General features: G+C 34.2%; 1 protein-coding gene across 8 annotated transcripts in view; it reads left to right on the top strand.

The window, feature by feature from the left end:
* letm1 (leucine zipper-EF-hand containing transmembrane protein 1) overlaps nt 1-9,913 on the top strand; it is a 38,847-nt gene extending 28,934 nt beyond the window's left edge. For 4 of the 8 annotated variants that reach the window (XM_077538182.1, XM_077538189.1, XM_077538187.1 and 1 more), the window contains one exon: nt 2,080-5,400. In XM_077538182.1, coding sequence (XP_077394308.1) covers nt 2,080-2,232 — 153 coding nt within the window. In that variant the 3' untranslated portion in view covers nt 2,233-5,400. The other 4 variants (XM_077538185.1, XM_077538186.1, XM_077538184.1 and 1 more) reach the window with 4 other exon arrangements.
* Nucleotides 9,914-14,379: the final 4,466 nt, after the last annotated feature.

Genomic DNA, 14,379 nt, shown 5'->3' with positions numbered 1-14,379 from the left:
AATGTGTTACTTGTGCGCAATATTTAAAAAAAACACCATGTGAGCGACGTCATCCGAAGGTGCTTTTCTATTTGCTGCTGCTAGATAACGTCACTTCTGCGTGGCACATTTTCAAACGTCCTTTTTCCGGTTCATATCAAAATAAATTACTTAAAATCACATTTAAAATCATTCCCAAAGGCTCATGCATTAAATTAATTAACACAGACTAAAACGGACGTTTTTGCTATCATTACAGTAGTTTTTAGTTTTTGTAAACATAAAATGTAGTTTTTGTTCTTTTAAAAGTATTTTTGTTTTTATTTTATTTCATTAAAATTGTTTTTTGAATTTTTGTTTTAGTTTTTTCGTTAGTTTTAGTTAACTAAAATAACCCTGCATAGGTGCTTGTCAGTAGTACAAAAATCACCATTTTGATTTTCAAATTCCAGTTTGAATGCGTGATTGTAAAAGCAGATTGTAAAACAACCCCGAAAGGGAAACTTTCTCAGTGCCAGTCTTTTTATTTATTTATTTTTATTATTATTATTATTTTTTTTTAATTTTATTTTATTTTTTAATATTGCTATTAAAATAGTGTTTTTTGTAGCCAGCACAGGGAGCTACCACTTTTGATATTAAAACGTAATTGTTCTCCATGGTCAGTAGAATATTTGCTCTTTTTTTTAATAACTAAACTGCAGCAAACATTTGCTCCACTGGAAGTGCAGTAAGCCATCAAATGCCTCTTTCTCAAAACAAGAATATTACATGAAAAAAAAATTGATAAATGATGTAATACGATAGAAATTTTTTTTTTAATGCAGTTTTCAGTGTTGATTCTAGAATGAAACACATTTGATCACAATTATAATATAAATCCAGTAAATAAGTAATTGAAAATGACATTTTCATGGGGTTTTAAAGTCGGGTTGGAACCCTCTGGGTACCTCAGGATACGATATGATATGCGATACGAGGCTCACGATAACGATTATCTCACGATATGATGATACCGCGATATTACGATATATTGGTCAGGTAATAAATCCACGATAATCTACGATAAAACTAACTCAAGACATAAACTGATTTTTTTTTCAACGAGAAAATAGTTTCTTTCTGTACCATCACTGAAACACAATATTTGTCTACTTCACACTGAGTACCTTAGTGTATTTTTTTTAAACAAATACAAATGTCTTCTTAACTGTCTGTCAACAAATTTGTGTCTTTCTTAAAAACCATCATGCAACAAGTCAGTCTGTTACATAGTTGTTTCATTTTATAAACTGTGACACCATTTTTTTGTGTAACATTGCAAAAGTAAATAAATAAATAAAATTACTTAAATATTAAATCCAATGAAATCAATATTAATATTCCTCAGAAATGGTGTGCTTCAAAAAGTCGAAACATAAAATATGTTTTAAAATGTTAAAATTGAAGATATAATACACATTTTTCATAGACACGTATGCAAAACTGAGTCAGTTGCTGGGCAGATAAATGTCTTAGTTATGAGTCTTCTTCACCTCTGAAGACTTGCGTACAATTCCCCGCCACTCTCATGAGGTGCTCCCCCAAGTGGCCCGCCAAGTAATTGCTCAATAAGTAATAAACAAGGGAGCCGTTATAGTGGCTGTATATTAACTGCAAATATTGTGATACTTGCGTAGGCGTATCGATAATCTAGTGGGAGACAAAGTATCACGATTTATCACGATGTTGATATATCGTCATACTCCTATTTTAACTATTTTGCTCTCAAAAACATATAAATACACTCTATTTTAAATATTACCATGCTCCCAAAGACGTATTTATACGGTTTAATGTTTGTTTGTTTGTTTTTTTGTTTTGTTTTAATGCTAGCACGTACAGAAGGCTTTGATGCAGCCTCTGAACTGAAGGGAATGATTGAAGCAATGGTAGTTATTACAAAAACGGCCAGCAGGTGGCAGCAGAGTATAAGCGATCAACCAGGGCCATGTTGTAAAAGGCTCTTTTCCACACTGTTTAACATGCGTTTTCCGGGATATTTGTTTAACATGGCATTCAAAATCCTTAGCTTGGTCTCAATTCCTTTTTTCCCGGCAGGTGGTGGAGCTGATCGACAAGGAGGATATCGACATCTCCACCACGCAGGTGGCCGACATCATGGTGATGCTGCAGAAGGAGGAGAAGCTGATGGAGATGGAGAAGGAGAAGGAGAAGGTGGAGAAAGAGCAGATGGCCAAGCTCAACGGCTAGACGACGATAGCGGTTTCACAGGTGAACTACCTTTTGGTGGAAGGTATACAAAAACAAAACAAGAACCAAAATCTGCCTTGTGAAAAAGCACTTCCGCCACAAACTGAACAAGCTTCTATTGCCTTTAAAAGGCACCTCGTCAAACAAAATGTCTACTGATGGTGTAAATTACACTTGAGCGTTGTTTTATTATTTATTGGACCATGGGGACACGTTGTAATCATTTGTTTCTCCTGGCACGATGACAGCAAACAACACATTTTTTGTTTTACATTTATCAAGAGGTGTAGTGTGAACAATCAGAGAACGTGCGACGCTTTCTGCACTTTAGTCCAAACCGTCATTCCTCCTCTTTTGTTCCTATTTTTCATCTGCATGGTGCATTTAGTGTGCATTTAGCTGCGTCAACCAAAGAAGATTTAATTGAAATCATTTTTTTTTTTGGAACCGCTTCATCTGCATTTCCTCATCGTCCGTGTTATCATTCAGCGCATTGACTGACGCTTGCACCTCGTCTCGGCGGATTGTTGAAGTGGCCTTTGTCGTCGTCGTGTGGTCGCCGTGGTTACGTGCCGACCTTCGGTGCTTTTTGAGGTGTGCATGTTGCAACATGGTAGCAGAAAACCAAAACCCGGCTGCATCTTTGTCTGAAATTTGAGTCCCAAAGGTTTCAGAGATGCACTACTAGTTTCAGTCAACAGAGGGTGCCAGAGTGAACGTCATAGCCCTCTGAAGTCTTTTCTCCAATCTAAACCTTAACGGAAAGCCATTGAGGCATGTATTCTATGCGCACCACGACAACAAGTTTGGCATACTAGGAAGCCTGCGCACTAGTTAATAACTATGTGACACTAGTAGTACTATTGATGACATCATGCATTTCTACTCGTTAACGTCAAACATGTCAGCGTTAGTACCAGCAGCCCCTCACTTGAAATGTAGTGTGCAGAAACGTCATTCAATAGTGGAAAAAAAGTTAGTATTGACACACAGTCGTTGTATTAGTTTGCTGTATTGCCTTTTTGGCAAGGAAAAAGAACATACGAGTACACCATTGGCTGTCTTTGGGTGAAATCATCAGTTTTCAGGAGACCACCAAAAAGTGGTTCAAATGTTAACTATTCGACATTAAAGAGAGAAAACAATTTTCAACACTTGAGATTGTTGACTAATTTGAGAAAGGAAAAACAAAAAAACTCCCAGTCTCTTAAATGTGGACTGGCCAGTAGTTTAAAGGGATACTTGACTCATTGAACCATTTTCAGCAGTAAAAAGTTCATATTTTGTCCAAAATAAATTTGATAACTTCATTATTTTTCATGTACAATTAATACCTTTAAAAACTAATTTGCTGAGCCATGATTGGTCGCTATCTACTTCCTCAGCACAGCACAACTGTACGTGATTATCAAATTCATTCTGCACAAAATATGAACTTTTTACTACTGAAAATGTCTCAATGAGTCAAGTATCGCTTTAATTGACCAGGGTTATCATTGTTTTGGATTTTTCCATGATAGTTACTTTTAATTTCTTTTTCTTTTTTTTTTAATTCACTAAGTTTTAATTTGATTGTTAGTTTTTTAAAAGTGCTTTCTCTTAGCTTATTTTTTGTTAGTTTTAGTTTTTTTAATCTATCAATATTAAAAAAATTAGGTCGAGTACAAGATAATAAAAAAAAACAACAAAAAAAACGTCACCAAGTATTGTGTAATGAAGTACAATTTTCAAACCTTTTCAAACATATGGAAATAATGAAATAAATACATTTCAAATGAGCCCCAAAAGTTCACGCAATACCAAAACAACATGGCTGCCATCAAGAGATTGTTCTAAATGGACAAACAAAAACATAATTTTTGTTAGGTTGCATTAGTTTCATGAAAGTACGCTGTAGTTTCAGTTAGTACTTTTGTAAAAGCATTTTCGTTTTTTATATACACAGTGTGTGTGTGTGTATATATATATATATATATATATATATATATATATATATATATATAAATTATTTTTTTCTTGCTCTTCATTAAATATTAAATTGAGCAAATTGTGACATAGGAGGTTTCAGGCTGATGAAACATTGTACTAGTAAATATGTCTTCTAAATTTGACACAGCATTGCCAAATTTGAATGATTTAAAACAAAAAAATTGCCAAGGCTGCTAATTTTTTAAATTAATTTAATTAAAGTAAATAAATGAATGATAAATCAATAAATAAATAATAAGTAAATACAAAATAAAAATAAAAATGTAATAAATTTTTTTAATATCTTCAAAAAAATGGAGTATGTATTTTCCTATTTTCTGTGTGATTGTCTCAATTTGGATAGAAATGAATTTGAATTCACCTTGCAGGCATTTTTTTTAGTTTGTCAATCACACGTACGGAATAAAGGTTCAAGTGGTTTCCATGGATGTGTGCTCAGGGTTCCTTCCAGGTGTCATGTTTCTGTCAAAAAGCCAATTGAGAGATTTCCAACGTCGACGTCAATGCACTTTTGATTGCGGCGATGATGATGATTTTTTTTTGTTTTTTTGTTTGCATCACGTGACTCGAACCGTCCTCTGTTTGTTGTTGTACCATAGGAACAAAGCAATAAGCATAATATGGATTCAACTGTTTGAGATTTTTTTTTTTTTTTTTTGGATTATTTAGCAGAAAGGGAGCAGAAAAGCATGTTATGAGTAGTTTTTATGATTTTTTTTATTTTTTTTATTTGCTTTGGACTGCAGCTGTGCTGGCGACCAAAAACGGCAGCTGGGAGTGAACGAGGAGCTGAAAAAATGAAAATTTGATTTTACTCTCATTTAATCGACTGGATGGAAATTGTTACTGTAAAATGGATCTTTAATAGTCGACAGCTTGTTGATTGTCGCCACACTGATTGTAACGCCGCTTCAACAAAAAACATTTACACCAAAAAAAAAAAGAAAAAAGAAAAAGAATCATATTCAGTGTTGTCTCACTGCAAATGCTTTGGAGTCGTTTTTATTTATTTATTTAACAGTCGTACAAATTTGGGGATTTTTTTTGTTTTGTTTTCGAGGGCGTTAAGTTGAAATGTTTGAATAAGAATTTTCAATTTTTTTTCAATCAGATGAATTTAAATTGTAAAAAACCCCCACAATGTACAAAAAGTGAAATAAATAAAGTCCTTCCTTTGTTGCTGCTTGTTTACTTTTCCACCATTTTGTCATAGCAAACTTCCATTTTTGAAGCAGGCCATCAAATGTGGATTTCAATATATATATATATATATATATATATATTATTGAATATATATATATATATATATATTATTGAATATATATATATATATATATTATTGAATATTTTTAGTTTTGTGGTTAAAAGGGTGAAATAGGCTTCAAGTTGCTCATCCTCCCTGAGAACGAGGGAAAGGACATTAATTTCATTAATATTTTGAATAATATAATAATAATAACAGCGGTACAATTTGAAAACCTTGTTTTGAAGCCTTAGTCATCGTTTGACATTATTACTAATGTTATGTAATAATAATCGCCACCAGGGAGCATTTGATATATGATCATCCATCCATCCATCCATCCATTTTCTTGTCCGCTTTTTCCTCACAAGGGTTGCGGTGGATGCCGGCGGCTATCTCAGCTGGCTCTGGGCAGTAGGCGGGGGACACCCTGGACTGGTTGCCAGCCAATCGCAGGGCACACAGAAACGAACAACCATCCACACTCACACGCACACCTAGGGACAATTCGGAGCGCCCAATTAACCTGCAATGCATGTCTTTGGAATGTGGGAGGAGACCGGAGTACCCGGAGAAGACCCACGCGGGCACGGGGAGAACATGCAAACTCCACCCAGGAAGGGCGGAACCTGGACTCGAACCGGAGTCCTCAGAACTGGGAGGCGGACGTGCGAACCACTCTTTCACCGTGCCGCATATATGATCATATTGATTTTAAATAATCTAAACTCAACATAGAGGTTTAAAATGTGTTTTTTGACATGGTAAGAAGTATCAATACAAGTAAAAAGGCATACAAGTAAAAAGTCGTCAAAAAAATAATACAAAATCTAGCCCGCTGGTGTGGAGGAATGGTTGAACAAAATGATGTTGGCCACTAGAGGGCGGCAGAGGAACACTTTTAAACGTGCTGAACAAAACTGAATTAATTGAATGACCTGACCCGAACTTGTTTCAATTCATTTCAAACCTCTCGAAAAGTCTAAAATCCTGTTTTGAAACCCCAATTTCAAGGCCAAACGCTTTGTTTGAAACACTCATCGCTGTCTTGACAGCCTGAATCCTGTCTTGAAACCCTCATTTGAAGCCCTGGCCTCAAATCCCAATTCTAAAAACCCTTAATTTAGTGTGAAACCCAAATTCTTACTTGAAACCTTAATTTGAAACCCCAATTAAAACCAGACCCTTGCCTTTAAAAGCTTATCTCTGGCTTGAAACATTGTTTGAAAGCATCATTTGAAGCCCGAACCGTGTCTTAAAATGTAATTAAAATGCTACCCTGAGTTGAAACCCTAAATTTGAAAATGAAGCCTTGTTTTATAATCCTAATTTACAGCACTACCCCTGTCCTTTAAATCCAAATTTGAAAGTGAAGAACTGTGTTGAAAGCCCAATTCAAAACCATAATGCTGTCTTGAAACTCTTAATTGTGGGAATGCTGAGCAAGATGTTATTCATATTCTTTATTATCATTATTATAATAATAATAATTATTATTATTAGCATTATTATTGTGGGAATGTTTTCAGCATTCCCATGCAATTGCTTATAAATTGTACTTAGTCTAGTTTGAAAATGAAAGCCTTGTTTGCAACCCTAATTGGAAACGAGTGCAGCTCGATTATTAGAAAGATAATAATCACAATTATTTTGGTAATAATTGATCATGATTATTCAAACGATTATTTGGTACAAAACAAGAAAAAAAAAATTAAGAACAATTTAAAAAAACAACAACACTAGAATTATGTAAGTTCCTTTTGGACCAAACATAATTTATAATAACATATATTTATAATAATATTTATTTATGTTGGCAAAAACTTGTGCAGTAGGACGATCATTTATTTTTTTGACAATTTTTTTATTTTTTTTTATTAAGACAAATAAAATTCTTTGAAACACTACAATTATGCAAGTTCCTTTTGGAATTTTAAAATAAAAAAATGCAAATGTATAAATTTAAACAACTCAAATTAGTAATATTAATCTTTTTTTTTTTTTTTTGCGATTATGCTGATTTTGTAATTGTGGATTGTAGTAATTACAATTGTAATTGAATTTCGATTAATTGCACAGTCCCTAAAACCAAACCCTGATTTGAAACCCTGCCTGTGACTTTTGAGTGACCCCGGCCGATAAACGAGAAGTCCAATCTGGTCCTTGTCGCATTCCGTGACATCGAGCGTGACAATTGCAGGTTTGACCCACTTCATCCTTTCAACTCATGAATTTCAATGCGCGCCCATTTCACACCTAAACACTGCACCACCACCACTGTATAGTGTGCGGGTGTGTGTGCGTGGGGGTGTGGGGGGGTGTGTGTGTGTGTGTGGGGGGGGGGGGGGGGGGGGGGGGGTTGACTACTGTATGAGGGTTGGTGGGAAAGAGTGAGTGTCTGTAAAAAGTCCAAAAAAAAAAGCTCATAAACGAATGGACACGTAATTGATGCTATGCAACGCTGACAATCAAAACGATTCAAACGTTATCGATACCCGGATTTGAAATCCCAATGTTGAATCGGTAAGTCGACCGACTGAAAAAATGCTGAGCTCTCGCTCTAAAAAAAAAAAGAAAGAAATCCTGTCCGTTTTGCGAATGGGGGGGGGGGGGCCTTGAGAAACAAAAGTTTTGAAAAAATACTACAAAAAAAGACAAAAACTTGAAGAAGAAAAAATATCAGAATATTATTAGAAAATACACCCGTGTGATGAAAAATGCATACATTTCAGTAAAAAAAAAAAAAAAGAAGAAAATTGGGAAATAAACTACATTTAAAAAAAAAGGACAAATTGGTTTTAGCTAAATTTTAAATGTTGAATTTTTTTAAATAAAAAAAATGAAAATACTAGTTAAAAATATTAGTTAAAACATTTTTTTTGCCACCTAATAAAAAAAAAAATATTACGGTAGTTGAATTTTTTTTTTTAATGGGCAAAAAAATTATCTGTTAAAAATGAAAAATTAAGAAATAAAAACAGATGCAAAAAAAGAAAAAAAAAGAAAAAGCAAAGCGTAGTAGAGAACACTGAGCAAAAATCAGAACATCTGTTTGTTTTTTTGTTTTTTTTGTGCACCTGAAGTAGAGCTGCACAATATATCGAAAATATATCGACATCGCGATATTGCCCATGTGATATGCATATCGCAAAGTCATGTAATAAGTTTCATATGGAATTTTAGGCTTTTATCTGAATTTAGCCAGTCAGCCGCTAACTAAAATGATCAAGAGGTCATTACAATTAATGAAGGAAGATTATATTGAGTTTGCTTATTTTGCTGCGTAAAAAAAAAAATATTTCATTAGATAATAAAAATGTAATTTCTTTAGATACATGCTAAATATTGCAATAATATCGATATCTCTATATTCAGCAACTACATCGCATGATTTTCCAATATAGTGCAGCCCTAAGCTGAAGTGAGAATCCACAAAACAAGTGCAACTGTAAGGATTGCTAGCAACTAAACGAGCTAACTAACTAGTAGTCGTGAGCTTAAATTTCCAATGCCGGTAATACTTTTTACCGGCAAATCCTTTCATCCCAGGTTGGATATGACTCACAAAGGTTGGGGGTTGCCCTAAGACGCCTCATCTGTGCACTCCTGGTCTCCGTAGAGCCCACCTTGCTCCCCTTTCATCCTCATCTTCAGCTTCCTCGTCTTCCTCCTCCCTTTTCTGCAGCAGATGAAAGCGAGGCCAAGTGAGCAAGCGAGAAGAAAGAAGATGTCTCCGCCGTTGACCTGCAGGCTTTTTCCTCCTGTGCCATGTTTTTTAATGTGTACCCCCCTTACCTGTGAGGGGGACCCCCCTCCCACTCACCTCCACCACCATTCTTTTTTATATATTTAATTTTTTGTATTTTTGTATTTGCATATCCATTAAAAATGTTAAAATAATCATTTATATATATTTTATTTTACTTGAATATGAATATTGTTTAATTATTCTAATTGTTCTTATTGTTTATTAATTATGAATGAAATGATTATTTTTAATTTTAGATTATTTTAATCAATTTTATTTGTAATTATTTAAATGATTGTAATTAGTCTTTAACAATTTAAATTTTTGCATTTCATTATTTACATTATTTTTTACTTTTGTATTTTGCATACCCTCCATTTAAAATGTTAAAATAACCATTTATATATTTTTATTTTACTTCAAAATATTGTTTAATTATTGTAATGCTTTTATTTTTATTTCAATTAAAAAAACTTTAATATGAATGAATTTTTTTTAAATTATTATTTTAGAAGATAAAATATATGAAATGAATGGAAATATATGGTCATAGTCAGACAGATGCAAGTGGAGAATTAAAAAGTGGATACGCTGCCCTGGTCGAAAATGATCATCGGTGGTGGGTCGGTTGCTAGGCAACAGCGGCCCTCGCCGACCTCCTGCTGCCCCCTTGGCCGTCCCGCTCAGACACTATATGTGACGTTCGCAGCCCTCCTCAAAGGATCTGGCAGCGACAAAAACAAAAACAAAAGTTAAAGCAAATATTTATTTTTACTTTTGTTTTGTTTACAAGTATGTTTATGTATGTATGTTTTTCAGTTTTGTTGCAACTTTTTTTTTTTAGATTTACCCTTCAAATCTGCAAAACACGTTTGTTGTTTGTTGTGATGTTTACAAACATTTGACATTTTTTTATGTGGACAAACATGTACTTGAGTTTACATTGTTACAAATCAAGCACAATTAGCACAATTAGCATCTCACATGTCAACATGCTAATAATATGCTTGGGTGGATTTCGACGTGTTCTGTTTAATAATAATTAAAAAAAACAAAAACAATGACAAATACTACGGGTATGCATTTGTGTGTCAATGTATAGCATCTCTCATGCTAACGACGGCGTTACTGACAACATGCTAGCACGCTAACCCTTGCTGAGCTAATTGCTAGCTTGGTTGAAACGACACACTTTGCCAGATTACAATTAGCCGTATAATTTGAAGCCATCAAACCCGGCCATAAAATCAAGCGCAATTAGCACAGTTAGCCTCTCACATGTCAACATGCTAATAATATGCTTGTGTGGATTTCGACGTGTTCTGTTTGATTAAAAATAAATACATAAATAAATAACAAATACTATGGGTATGCGTTTGTGTTTCAATGTATAGCATCTCTCATGCTAACCGCGGTGTTACTGACAACACACTAGCACGATAACCCGTACCGAGCTAATTGCTAGCTAGGTTAAAACGACACACTTTGCCAGATTAAAAATAGCTGTATAATTTGAAGCCATATATATATATATATATATATATATATATATATATATATATATATATATATATATATATTTATATATATATTTATATATATATATTTAAAAGATACAGTATGAAAATATACAAGACTTTGACGGACTTGATCTTTCGTCTATGTTTTATAGACAGATAAAAATAGTGATTTCAAGTCACACATAAACATACAGTAGCTACATACATGTACATACACATACGAGACACACGTGTGGTCGTTTTGAGTCTCTTTTTCTTTTTTTCATGTGGACAACTTTCATTTTCAAAAGAGCCAGCAAAAACCAACCACGGATATGAAAACAAGGAAATCTATTACTGTACTGTCTCATTACACACACACAGAAACAAAATGATATGCGCTCTATAATTATGCATACAATGTGCTGTATGGACATCTTTGTAATTAGACTGCACTGCAAGCCTTTGATTTGCTTTCCATCGAAAAGTGTTTTTGTACAGTGAGCGTGCTTATTATAAGCCATGTCGTGACTGTCCAACTTGTGGCCACTGTTGCCGGGTTAAAAAAAAAAAAAAAAAAGAGCCAGGAGGGGGAATGTGTGGGGGCGCGTTTGGGTTTGGCTGCACTCACGTTCATACGATACTATAATGACATGATGTGTAATTACATGGCCGACCACACGAGGCACCGGGCTTTCTGGTGTTGACTTTTTTTTTTTTTTTTTTGAAAACCACGAGGAAATGAAATGTGACCTTCGCCCACCAGTTACACGCTATACATACATGCTACATTGTACTATACACGTAGTATATTTTTTATTCTTTAATTCATTCATTTACTCTGTGTCGACCCTGCGAATGTGTTATGCAACTATTCCCGTGAGTGGCTGAACTGGAGTTGTGTTACGAATGCAAAGTCCCTCGGGGTCCTCGGATGCAGGAACGGCTGCCCTCACACTGCCTGAATTGAAAGATTGTATTATATTTGTTCTTTGGCTTTTGTTGGACTGCTGATGTGTTTAAAGTACGGGTTAGTCTTACAATTCTGTACTTTAGTTTGTTACTTATATTTCTTTCAACTTTCACTTTTTAATCCACTATATTTCCTCAATAAAATAAAGCCATTTCCCCTGACCATCTTCTTTGCTACAAAATATATATTTTTCGAAATCGTTTGTTGACGCAACATACACATGTATACCACTAAAAGAAATGAAGTAGGTAAAACCAACAACAAAATAAAAAGGTAATCACAAGTTTATTTGTAACCATTACTTTTGTACATTTCAATAAAAAAAATGGGAGTGAGTAGAGTATTTTAAAATATATTTAAAAGTTGAACACTCCACGTGTTATTGAAATTTTCTTTGTGGTATGTCAGCAATCCGCTACTGTAATATTCCACCTATGCTAACAAAGAAAAAGGAATAAATGTTAAATGAAAAATAGAAAAGGTGTAGCAAACTGGACATGTTACGTACATAAATTACATTATTCATACCTGTCCAATAACTGATTAAAATGCAGTGCACATCACGCAAATTCGTGGTACCACAATTTCAGATTTTTTATTTTTTGGTACAGTTTAAGTATTTATTGACATATTTCTATATCTTCTGCTTGACGCTTATTTTATTTTGGTGATAGTTATATACATATATATATATATATATATATATATATATATATATATATATATATATATATATATATATATATATATATATATATATATATATATATATATATATATATATATATCCATCCATCCATCCATCCATTTTCTTGGCCGCTTATTCCTCACAAGGGTCGCTGGCGCCTATCTCAGCTGGCTCTGGGCAGTAGGCAGGGGACACCCTGGACTGGTTGCCAGCCAATCGCAGGGCACACAGAAACGAACAACCATCCACACTCACAAGCACACCTAGGGACAATTTGGAGCGCCCGATTAACCTGCCATGCATGTCTTTGGAATGTGGGAGGAGACCGGAGTACCCGGAGAAGACCCACGCGGGCACGGGGAGAACATGCAAACTCCACCCAGGAATGGCCGAAGCCTGGACTCGAACCCGAGTCCTCAGAACTGGGAGGCGGACGTGCTAACCACCGTGCCGCCTATAAACATATATATATATATATATGTATATATATATGTATATATATATGTATGTATATATATATATATATATATATATATATATATATATATATATATATATATATATATATATATATGTGTGTGTTATTTTTATAATGTATTATTTATAACATTTATTTTTATTATTTATTCATTGATTATTCATTTTATTATTATGTATTTTATTTGTATTTATTTTTATTTATATGATTATTATTTTATGATTAGTTTTATCGTAGATTATCGTGGATTTATTACCTGAGCAATATTTCGATAAGTGCGGTATCGCCATATCGTGAGATAATCGTTATCGTGAGCCTTGTATCGTATTGTATCGTGAGGTAGCCAGAGGTTCCCACCCCTAGTTTAAGAATTTATTGACATATTTCAATATCTTCTGCTTGATGTTTCTTTTGGCGATAGTTTTGCTGTGGACCACTAGATGGCAGCGCACACATTTTTGACACTAAATTTGACAGAAACAAAATGAAAATAGGACGTATTTAAGTTTTTACTGAAGATTTGAATGTTAGATCCCCGTCAATCCTGCTTTTCATGCCTACAGAAAGGGACCGCTGGAGGTTTGTTGTACATCTTTTGGCCATGATTATTGATAGATTTTTGTCAAGGTTTGTTGACACAGTAAACACAGAAAGATATGTCGTATGATAGCCTCAAGATGAAGATTTTATTTAGGATTCAGGTAAGTTAAAAACATAAAATCAATAGAGGCAGAATTCTGAATGCATCGATAGCCGTGTCATCCCCGCGCACGCACGTCCCATGAAGCATTTTTTTCCAAGGGGGAACATTCCCATCACTTCTGTTCTTTTTCCCACCGTGTCAAAAAAAAAAAAAAGAAAACACCTCCCACATGACACCCTGCCGCCATTTTAACCAATGACATCATCAAACGGTGGCTGGAAACTTCCCGCTCACTCGATTCCCTACTTCGGCGCTTTCGCGGCGAGGCTTCAAATTCCGCACGGATGCGAAAGCGTGACCTCGTTGCCAAGGCGTGTGCGTGTTTACGCTCAAGGTGAAAGCAAGGTGACGCCTTTCACATGTGGCAGCATTTTTTTCCTGCCTTGATGGCGGCGAAAACAACACGGCAATCAAGTCGTTTGAATGACGCACGCAAGTGATTTGTTTTGTTTTTTTTCTCACTAAATGCTCTGTCTTATCTGAAAAGTGACTTTTGACTCCACTTTTCATTTGGTTTTCTTAGAACTTTTCCCACAATATAATTATGGAGGGTCAAAATTGCCAAAAGTCAAGATAAATACATGGCTAAATAAATAATAAATGACTAAATAAATGACTAAATAAATAAATAGATAAATAAATTAATAATAAATAAATAAATTACTAAATAAATACATTACTAAATAAATAAATAAGTCGTCTTTTTTTAAAAAAAATGCTTGACTATACATGGCTGTTTAAAAAAACAAAAAACAAAAAAAACTTACCATACATGTTCAATAAAAAAGTGCCTTGCTATACATGCTCGTTAAAAAAAACAAAAAAA

This window comes from Festucalex cinctus, chromosome 12 (assembly GCF_051991245.1).
Source record: "Festucalex cinctus isolate MCC-2025b chromosome 12, RoL_Fcin_1.0, whole genome shotgun sequence".
In the NCBI taxonomy this organism is placed as follows: Eukaryota; Metazoa; Chordata; class Actinopteri; order Syngnathiformes; family Syngnathidae; genus Festucalex; species Festucalex cinctus.
Note: the sequence above shows the minus strand (reverse complement) of the source record. Positions and strands in the feature narration are given on the sequence as shown.